At 38.8% G+C, this 11577-nt stretch overlaps 1 protein-coding gene across 1 annotated transcript; it reads right to left on the bottom strand.

The window, feature by feature from the left end:
• Positions 1 to 4308: 4308 nt before the first annotated feature.
• On the bottom strand, positions 4309 to 5604 carry LOC123862422 (V-type proton ATPase subunit E 1-like). The gene is given in 2 exon segments (XM_064569699.1): positions 4309 to 5480; positions 5483 to 5604. Coding segments are annotated over 2 exon segments (678 nt in total). The 5' UTR covers positions 5538 to 5604; the 3' UTR covers positions 4309 to 4857.
• Positions 5605 to 11577: the final 5973 nt, after the last annotated feature.

Genomic DNA, 11577 nt, shown 5'->3' with positions numbered 1-11577 from the left:
ACCCATGACTGAAGATAATAGTACTTGCTTTAGTTGGGGTTGTTGCTAGGACTGTATGAAACAAAAGAGAGCACCTGACCCAGCACTCAACATGTGGGAGGCGCTCAGTAAATTTTATTGCTGGTATAATCTCAGTTTTTCCAGCTATAAAATGGAATTTATCTTATTCCACTTGACTGGGTGTGAGAATATTGATCTCTATAATCCTTCAGTGATTATATCTGCCCTAGTCCAGAAAACACCTCAATTTTTAAAAGATGCTTTGGAGAACGGAAGATCATAGGGCAAGATGAGAATTTAGATATTTTATTCTAAGCTTATAGATTGAACTCCACTTACTTTTCAATTTTTTTGTTTTGACTCTCAAAATTTGCAATGCCGTATTTATTTTTTTAAAGATTTTATTTATTTATTTATTTATTTGATAGAGCACGAGTGGGAGAGCAGAAGCAGAAGGAGCAGCAGAGGGAGAGTGAGAAGCAGGCTCCCCGCTGAGCAGGGAGCTAGATGCAAGGCTCGGATCCCAGGATCCTGGGATCATGACCTGAGCCGAAGGCAGTCACATAACCTACTGAGCCACCCAGGCACCCCTGCAGTGCCGTATTTAAAACCCCCATTGTAAAAACTGATAATTCACTAGGAAAACTCCAAGAATATTATAAGTAGGCAAATTCTTATGATCTTAGCTTTCATAATATAAGAAAGTTAAGGGACACGTTTGATAAGAACAACGTTAAGCAAGTTCTTACTTTTTAAAGGCTTTCAGATGGGTATCTTGAGATCTAGGTCAAAGTAAGCTTCTCCACCAACCAGAAATATCTTCATGTACATGTGTCAAATGATATATACTTCTGTAATGCACATTCAATATCTTGTGAGCACAACATTTGAGAATATGTCAAGAGATTTACATAGATTTTCTCTAATATTCCAAACACGCCTTCTAGTAAAGTTAGATCTCTTCCATTAGCAACTGAAGCTGGGAGACATTAAGCAGTTTACCAAGTTATTCTAGTAAATGTCAATGCCTGAATGTGAACCCCCATTGTCTGACTTCACAACTTAACCTTTCTTGATAACACCACACCCATGCTCCAGCAACAGGAAATTCATTACTTCCCAAAGCAGCTCATTTCTTCTTTTAAAAGTGCTTTTAAGGGGCGTCTGGGTGGCACTGTCAGTTAAGCGCCTGACTCTTGGTTTCTGTTCAGGTCGTGATGTCTGGGTCGTGGGATCAAGCCCTGCGTTGGGCTCTGCGCTCAGCACAGAATCTGCTTAAGATTCTTTCTCTCCCTCTCCCTCTGCTCCTCTCCACCCCCTCTCAGATATATAAGTGCTTTCAATTCCCTGAGTTCCTTCCAACGTTGAACTGAAATCTGTTCCCTTCTGAAAGTCACCACTGTCTCTGGTTTCACCCTTCAGTTAAATTAGTTAATCTAATGCCTCTTCTGCACGAAAGCTCTTCAAATGTTCAGAAACACCTTTATTTCACCTCTTCTCCTTCTCTACCAAGTTTTCCTTTCTACAAAACTAAACAGTCCCATTTTTCCACTGCTGTTTAGATTGCATTGTTTTGAGTCCTACCCTCTTTCTACTCAGTTCCAATCATCATAGTCTTGTTTGTTTATGTCACTTTTAAAAGAGGATGCATAGAACTAAAAACAATACCACAGGTGGGATCTGAAGAGTCAGAGTTGAAGTTCATTATTACCATCTTTGTCCCAGATATTATACTTCTATTTATGTTGCTCAATAGCAGATTAGCTATTTCATTCCAGCCACTTCATGCTGCTGACTCACATAGTATTTACTGTAATTATAATAAAGCTTCTAGGTCTTTTTCACACGTGCAACTCCACATTTTCAACATCTTATTCCTGTGCTTTGCTTACATGAGTTTTTTCCGTGTTGAGCTACACCTCTTAGACTGGGAAGGCTGAAATGATGGGCCAAGCCTTTTTTGATTTGTTGCTGTCATTCAGTGGATTCCCTCTCCTTCACAGCTCCATTTTATCATTAACTTGACGTCCCAAATTATTGAGTAAAAATACTGACCACCCAGAGAAGAAAGTAGGGTTTGAAATTCTTCTCCTCACCCAATAGACTTCTTTCTAGATTGACATGAATTCACACATTAGCAGCTTATAGACAGGGTCAGTTTATCTACTTGGTGATTCACCTAATGGTACAAGTCTCTAGCCCATGTGCTCCTCCTGGATTCCTCCTCCACAGTCCTAGGAAAGATCATGACATATTATTCCTTGCTGACATCCAAACACCCCTTGTCTACTGCATGCCTCACACCCCCAGAATGATAACCTGGTACTCTGGGCCATCTCCTCTTAGAGGATGTACAAAGCCGTTGATTTCTTTCTGTTTCCCTTCTTTCCCCTCAAGGAATCACACTCACCAAATGCTTATCTTGGTGCTGGCTAAAGATCTAGACTACTGCTTTCTAGATATGGCTGGCTTCATGGGCATATTACCTGTATGCAGAGCCCCTGACTCAGAGAAGCTTCCCCATGGACTTAATGCCTTCCAGTCAGCCATCTTGAAATTTTTAACAATTTTATTTATACATTAAATTATACATTAAACATTAAAATTTTTATATAAGATTTACATGATGAATTTTATGTATATATTAAATTTTAATATTACATATGAAATTAAGTTTATATATTAAATTATATATTAAATTTCTAGATTTATATACTAAATGTAGAATGACATTAAATAATAAGTAAAAAAATAAAACACCACAAGTCAAGATAGAGACTACAGAAGAAAGGAAAAAGCTTTTATCTTAAACATGTTTAACAGTACTTTTTTCCTGCTTTTTGAACAAGGGGCCCCACATTTCTGTTTTGCACTGGGCCCACAAATAAGATAGCTGCCCTGTTTCCAGAATGGATATTCAAAATCTCCTGCCTAGTTGGCCAGTTACCTACTCAATCATAAATCAGTGCAAACGATATGTAGAACTGTAGCGTATCAGGTGAATATTGGCCTTGCTGCTTTCTGTTGAGTTGACATAGTTTCCCGCAGGAGCATGCAACATTATGGAACACTTTGACATACACTGAACAACCTCAGGCCTGTGTCATCAATTCTGCTCCTTCTCCCCACACTTACCATCTTCAAAACGTCATACTGAATGAATCATGAAACACTGTATCAAAAACTAATGATGTAATGTATGGTGACTAACATAAAATAATAAAACAAATTATAAAAACAACAACAACAACAACAAATCACACTGCAGGAAATCATTCTTGTTCTGGACTTGAAAGTCAAATAAAAATACATCATTTCCAAACAAAACGTAAAGTAAAAGTTCTACTAGAAACTTGCAAAAGTCCTGGAAATCAGTAGCTGATTTCCCGTTTCCCATAGAGACCATACCAATGTCAGACCTGTTGCATTTTCATTTCTTAACTTCATGCCTTGAAGAATTTTTGGTTGAAGACTCTTGGGGCACCAGATGCTTTTCTAAAGACAAGGGGCAGCGTGGGTAAATGTTATAAAATTATTCATGTATCAGTCCTCTGATGAAGGCCATGGAGTTCTACCTTCCAGAGACACTGATCTGTTGGTATTCTTGCATATATAGATTTAGGGATGTTCAATTAAAAAGCAATCACAACTCTGATTCTTTGTCTTTCTGAAGTGAGAAAAATAATTTTTTCCACTGCTCACCCTCCGTAGAGGTCAAGTATAATCTCAGCCTCCAATGCCATTCTTACATACTTACATAAGTACTGACTCACTCCTCAGCCTTGATTTCCATTCTGGCCCTGCCCAGGTCCCAGACCTACAATCACACAGAAAAGTCACATTCTCATCACTCTCAATGTGTGTCTCAACAGTAACATTTCCTTACACTAATATCCCTCTTCCTAAAATATCTCCTCTCTCTCTTCTTTAAGGTTTGAGTTCAAGTTCCCTTTCCCCGTGAAATTTTTCTCCTCTCTACTTCAAAGTTTCCTGCATTACTCTTTTCAAACTTTCCATTTTAAAGCCATATATCTCAACGTCTTAATAAGACCCAATTTACCTGTTTCACATTTAGAGAGCATCCATATGCAGTGAAAGCAGATTAGAAAATTTCTAGTTAGGTACATCTATGAAAGATTGAAATCTTCTAAATGTAATAAAAAGAACATGGCTCTGAGCTCAAATTCTGCCTTTCCTACTTTGTAGTATGTGGTCTTTGAAAATTCATTCACCTCTGTGAACGTGTATGTGGAAAGATAATACCCACCTGATAAGAGTGTTATAAGCATGAAATTCTCCTTTCGTTGATTTTTTTTTCCATGTAAACCTTTTGTTTTAATAAATAAGACCGATTCATGGCTTAGATTTAAAATCACATTTACAGATGAGAAATGCTTCTAGGCCCAGACAGGTTAACAGTGAAGCTACCAGTGCTGGCAGGAATGCATGCTCCCCATGCATCTGAAGCCTAAAGTGCAGAGACTGAATGTCAGAGAACACCATACACATCACCCTCTAGACTCGAGAACTGACAGCAAAAGACGAGAGGAAGAGCAGAGACTCGGGGAAGCTCCAGTAACCACCATCTGATACCCTCACCTTCATGCTACAGAAGCAAATGAAAGTTGTGCTACTTTCAGATAAGCTAAGAAGGACGTTTCCTGATCATAGTAAGTGAAACTTTCTCTCATGTTAACAATTAGGCCACGGGCATTAGCTACAGAGAGGATCCACTGATAAATGCAGAATATTAGAAGAGCGAAGGGGAAGCCACACAGATATCTTGTTTCTTCAAATATCAGAAACTTCCGCATGACAGCAGGTGAGCAGTGGATGAACTCCACCTTGCCCAAAGGTTTAGTCCAAAAACTTCCTGTTGGCATTTGCACCAAATAAGGCTCCCCGTACTTCTGGCAACATCTGCTGGGCTATGAGATCCAGCCGGCTTTCTAGGGTATTGGAAACTTTTATTTTACAATCCCCATTATACATCTCAACTCCACCAGCTATTTCCTCAGGCAGGTAGGCCTCCTGATCAATTTGGACATCAACATCTTTTTTGGTGGCAATTTTGTACATAGGATTTGCTTTTTGCACTGCAGCCTTTACCAGAGGGAAATCCTGCTTCCTGCAATGAACAATCATTCGGGGCTCTAACAATTGGTACAAACCCTGAAGGACCAGTCCATCCAGCAGCATCTGGTACCTGGTTGTATCTTTTACCACTTTGCTGAGTCTCTGTTTTGCTTCATTTAGTAGCTCTGTAATAAGGTCATCTCTTGCTCTGAGGACTCTGAGCCTTGCTTGATTCATCAAATTAGACATCTGAATTTTCTTCTGCTGCTCAATCTGCTTTTCTTTCTTCTCATAGTATTCCATAATCTTCAGTCTTTGGGTTTGCACAAGACAACCTTTCTCGACGTTGAACTCTTCCTCTCCCTTCGCATCTATTTCCTCTGCTTTCTCATTGGCTTCTTGTTAATAAAAGCCATCATATGCTTAATCTGCTTTTGCACGTCAGCATCGCTGAGGGCCATGGCAAAAGCTCTGTTAGGCCGGAGGCCCACTGGCTCTAGCTTAGGTTGGAAGGGGGCGGTGGAAGGAAAGGGACTCTCCTTTCATTTATGACAATCAACTAGTATAATACCTGACACAGAGCAGGCACTTACTAAATAATAGCTACCAATATTAGAAAGGACTCCACCACTACTCACTTGATAATTCATCAGTTCAGTTCAAGTCAGTACTAAAAATAGGTAGTGTTTTCTACCACCAATCAGTTTTATGGAAGATATCTATCTATCTATATATCTATAGATATACATGTATCTATATATCTATAGATATACATATCTATAGATATATATATATGTAGTTTTTGATGCCTCAGAAGGTTGTTGAAGACAATAATATTTGTTAGTGAAACAGAGAATATGTTGGTGAGAACTAAAATGAAAACAACTGCCAAGAGATCAGAAGTGGATGTGTGGGCGTGTTAAGCAAAGTCCAATATGTGCTAGGGTATCAAGAGTGACCTCATGGGTTCTTGGTCTTGGTCCCTATAGCAAGAAAGATATAAAATAATTTACATTTCTTCTGAGGATTCCTTGAGGACTATCTTGACGGCCCCATTCCTGTTGGCCAGATATTTTAAATCCCTACTGACCTGGAGCAGGTTAAAAATTATAGGACACAGATGAGATTTATGTGACAGCCTCATACATCATTTTTCTCACCTCAGTGACCTTAGTCCCCAGAATGCTATTTTTTTGTAAAGTGCATCAACACTCAAGAATTTAACAGGCTGTCTTCATTTTGCTTATCTCTCCAAAATCCTGCTCTACAAACTTTTTGGCCTTTCAGCTCCAGAAATTATATCTCAGGGATACATAAAAGTGTCAATGTTACCAGGCGGTCTGATGATGTATGGCATGCTTCCTGCTAGAGCAAAGGCAATGGAGAAGGTATTGCCTTGAATCAAACACTGACACAGGGCCAAAAATCGTGGCTGGTAATACATTCTCCGATGGAATAGGTTACAAATGTGCAGCGAGTTGTAATGATGCACGCGTGAGATGCACACCACACACCAGGAAGGCCAGGCTGAGCTTTAAGATGAGAATTTGGAAGAATCTCTCAGAATTGTTCTCATGTCAGCTAAGTTAGAATCTGGAACTAAAATGCATTGCATCTATGTTTGAGGCACTCAGGGGCAAGAATAAGGAAACATGCTCCTCCATCATTTGGCTAATTCCTCTTTATCCTTCAGAGCTCAATGCACCAATTATCCTCTTCAAGAAGCTTTTTGTGATTCTCCGCTGCATCCTTAACACCACCGCCCAGCGCGGTGACCACTGGCATCATTTTTGCCTCTGTCACCCACAGCCACCGCCACCACTGCAGCCTGGTCTGCTTAGATATCCTGGGCATGACTCCAATGAGGCAATATCACACGATTTTTAACTGTCACTTGCCACTCCCTCCTAGACTTACTTTTTGGCATCAGGAACTGCTTTTGTTTGTCTTGTCTCCCCGGTGCCTAATAAAGAGAGTTAGGAAGAGGAAAATCAGAAAGTTTTAAAATATATATATTTATAAACCCAACATCCCATCACTCATTACTGTGAAAAACCAGAGTAACTTTGGAGTCCATATCTTTTAGTAATACAAAACTCACTGGCTCTCTCTGGTTCTAATTCTGACACTGTGTGACATTAAGGATGTGACTTCGACCTTCTGCTCCTTTTCCATAAGTCTGGGGGGCTAGTGTTGTTTAACCAAAGGTCCCTTCGTGTTCTGTGATTTTATAAATTTATACAAATAAGTACCCAAATATTCCACTTTCTTATCTCTCTGTTGGTCTCTCAGTTAGAAAACCAAAAGTCCGTGTAAAGGAGAAAAGCATTACAAATAAGCAACTACCCGGGGATCTCAGAGGTTTGTTCGGTTTTTGCTCACTCACACTGTGAAGGCGAAGTTGCTTTATTCCGCTGCCAAGCTCAAGGAGAGTTACAGGTACAATAACCATGTTTGAATTTTAAGTGCTTTATCAATCAAATTCCCCCAGGGTTGATCTCATTCTAATAACTCACACCTTCCAACAAAAAGAAAATAAGAAAGACAGACAGCATTACATTGCTCTCCTGGCTGTATCGTCACATATTCCTTGAGTCAGTGTGTTCCCAGAGAAGGGATAAATACAGCCCAGGAAATATATAAAATATGTGCGATAATAAAATAATAAAATATGTGCAAGTCTCACCTATCCATTTATTTGCCATCCAGCATTCTACCAAGGGGGGAGACTCTAGCCAATCCTCACTGCAGCCTTTCCTCAAATCAGAGAACAAACATATAGGGAGGTGAGGAGGAAAACAAAGGATGATTTTGCTTTTCTGCTAAGCGTTATGTACAATGTGTCACCATCATTTTCTATTTTTTTTCACTTTATTTTTGCTTTTCTAATTCATGTTATTAGTAAAAGTTATTTCTTTTAAAGTTCCAGCCTATTTCACCTGGCAGATTCACTTGCCCTCACTGAAGAACCAAGACCAGAAGTGCATCTCAGAAGTTAGGAGCACAGGGGGCGACTCTGGAAGCTGTGCTGAAGACCCATAGATCTCAGACAGTGAAGAAGTCAGCCCCTACATTGGGACTGATTGTGCTTTTCTCATGTGGGTGTTGCTTTATAGATTTGCTCCTTCAAAGCCAATTTTCTGCTATATTAAATAACTTAAAAATCCTACATGTAAAACTTTTTATGCATTCAGTTCCCCTATTTAAAATTGTATCAATAGTAGAGTAAAAGTGATGGCCTTAGGAAAATATCAGAGCTGTGAGACTTAATAAATTCTTCTATTGGTACTTGTATCATTCTCCATAATAATTTTTTGGAAAAATATGAATACATTTCTGATAATAATGAGGATTTAAATTTTTTATTATCTCATAAGAGGGGGCGTTTATCATCCTATCTCCCAAAATAAGCAAAGGATCCTGCATGAAAATAATCCACCAATAAACCAGTGGTGTGCTGGTCTACCCCTCTCTGATTTGTAGTATTTGCTGTAAATACTTCTACCATGACTAATTTAAAGCTAGCAATATTTTAACGAACAGCTTGCAAATACTTTGTTATTTGAAAATCAACTCTGCAAGTCGGCGAGAACCAATACAAGCTGGCTCCTGCACACCAGTGTCACATAATTAAACAACCTAATAGGGGCGCCTGGGTGGCTCAGATGGTTGGGCATCTGCCTTCGGCTCAGGTCACAATCCCAGGGTCTTGGGATCGAGCCCCACATTGGGCTCCTGGCTCAGCAGGGAGCCTGCTTCTCCCTCTCCCTCTGCCTCTCTCCCTGCTCATGCTTTCTCTCTCTCTCTCTCTCTCTCTCTCTGTATCTCTGTGTCTCAAGTGAATAAATAAAATCTTAAAAAAAAAATTAAAAAAAAAACCCTAATAGTTCTTTTCAGAAAGTAAGCCATTTGTTCAAATAATGTCAATAAGTCAATCAGACTTTCAGTTGTCTGAATTGTTTCAGAATTTCTTACTTCTAGATTGTCAAATACTGACTTCCTGAAGATGTCCCCAAAACAACCTGTTGAAAGAGCAACATTGAGTGTATTGCTTACTGCAGTGCAGGAGATTGCTTCTCTGAATGATTTTTAGTAGCATTTCAGAGGGAGGAGAGCAAAGATAGGCCATGTAATGAAGCTTTAGGGGACTGGTTTAGGCAGGTTTTTTATACAGGTAGACAGAGGGGAACTTGATTAGGATAGGTCAGGTTTTTGACATAAAAGTTTAGGATTGGTGAACACAGAAAGGCAAGGGTTTCAAAGTGAATCTTGAAGAATAAAGTCATTTGATGTTATCTAACATCCTGAAAAGGGATATATATATATGTATACACACACACACACATATATATATATTGTGATGAGGGTAAATTGAGTGGCCTAGTGTTCAGACTAATTTGGATTTGGGGAATGTTCCTGAAACAAACAACAGTTACTTGCAATTTTATCTTCTTGGGCAAGAGTTTCATGGATTCTTAAAAATCATGCTATTGAGTTTGATCAAATAGGAAAATGATTTTCATGAACACAGCCAAATAATAAAGTTCTGTGTGGTTGTATCAGATTTTGATTCCCAGCATCAAAGGTCCATGAATCTGGAGGTTTCTCTGCAAGCAACTGGTGATTTTCCTGTCAAGATTAGGAAGGGGGTATTGGTTCTCCCCACACTCCACCCCCCACAGGTCATGGGAATACAAACAGCTGATGAATGCTTTGAAGACACGCACAGAAACCTGACAAGTATTCTAGAGCTCCAAAATATAAAAGAACAACAGAGTATAGGAAGGTTAGGTATTTGCCAGCCTGATGGAATTAGAGGATTTACAAGTAGTCCTTCCACGGAAGTGTTGCAAAATATCTACCACTGCCCTTTCTCCTCTTTGTGATATATACTAATCTCCTTTAAAATACAGATTTCTCAGCGCAGAGTCCTGTCTAATATTTTAGTGTGAATGAATCATTATTTCATTCATTGGTTCAATCTATCCATCACTCAGTGAAAAAATAAAGTGCCTATTAACTTTCAGACTGTAGCAAGCATGCCGTCACCAAGATCAACACAATTTTTTTTTTAATACCTCAGCTAAGAGGGAAAAACGGGGGGTACAGAATATTATTCTCACGGGTTATAGAATCTCCACTACTTGTGAATTTCCAATTTTAAAACTTTTTCATACGTATGAAAAAGGGAAGGCACCTGGGTGACTCAGTCAGTTAAGTGGCTGCCTTTGGCTCAGGTCATGATCCTGGAGTCCCGGGATCTAGTTCAGCATCGGGTTCCCTGCTCAGTGGGGAGCCTACTTCTCCCTCTGACCCTCCCTGCTCTCATTCTCTCTCTCTCACTGTCTCTCTCTCTCTCAAATAAATAAATGAAATCTTTAAAAAAAAAAAAAAGAAAAGAAAAAGGGAAAAGCATGTCAATCTTGCCCTCCCTTACACAGTGGGCGTACACATTTATTTCAGAATAGGATATTGCATTATTTGTTAGCCGCAGTTGCTTCCTTTTGATTTTCTTTTTGATCAACAGGATGATCTATCAATACGAGTTTTTATGTAGACCTTGTTAAAATTGTATAACTTCAAATTCTTTTTAATTTTATAGGGTTACATCAGAGAATATAACTTCTAAGATGTCTACTAAATCTTTACTTTTTTTGAGTTTTTAAATACTTTCCTGGAGCGCCTGGGTGGCTCATTTGGTTAAGCCGCTGCCTTCGACTCAGGTCATGATCCCGGGGTCCTGGGATCGAGCCCCGCATCGGGCTCCCTGCTCAGCGGGAAGCCTGCTTCTCCCTCTCCCTCTGTCTGCCTTTCTGCCTACTTGTTCTCTCTCTCTCTCTGTCAAATAAATGAATAAAATCTTTAATAAATAAATAAATAAATACTTTCCTTGTAGCCAAATACATGATCAATTTTTGTAATTGTTCCATAGATGAAAAAGTGATGCTTTTTCTCTGAAATGAGGATGCTTATTAATTGTATTCTTGAATTCTCTCTGTTCTTATTTCTGTAATAGGTGTATTGAAGTTTTCCACCCAAACAGTGTTTGGGTTTTTATCTTCTCGAATTTCCAATAGTTTTACTTGCTGCATAGAAGTTTTTGAGAGCTATGTCTTCCACATAAACTGTGCCTTTTATCATAGCAGTTTCCTATTTTTAGGTTTAGTGCCTTTAACATTAAATTCCACCTCTTTTGTTGTTAATATTCCAGTTCTGCTCCTTTTTCTTTGCATTGCCTGATTTTCTGTTTATTCTTTTATGTTTTACACTCATTTTGCCTTAAGGATATGTCTTATAAGAATCATGTGGCCACATTTTGGGTTTTAATTCAATCTAATAGTCTCTCTTTTAATGATAGAACACAGTGCATTTATAGTCAGTCAAATGACTGATATTTTGATCTTATCTCTTTCAACTTTCTTTATGCTCATTACTAATTTTTCATTGACGTTACATCCTTTTCTCATTTTTTTCTGATAAAATCTAATTACTACTCATTCC

This window comes from Mirounga angustirostris, unplaced genomic scaffold (assembly GCF_029215605.1).
Source record: "Mirounga angustirostris isolate CCGP_5_RB_7025 unplaced genomic scaffold, mMirAng1.0.hap1 SCAF_9, whole genome shotgun sequence".
Lineage (NCBI taxonomy): Eukaryota > Metazoa > Chordata > Mammalia > Carnivora > Phocidae > Mirounga > Mirounga angustirostris.
The sequence above is the reverse complement of the archived record's forward strand: the minus strand, read 5'-3'. Positions and strand labels throughout refer to the sequence as shown.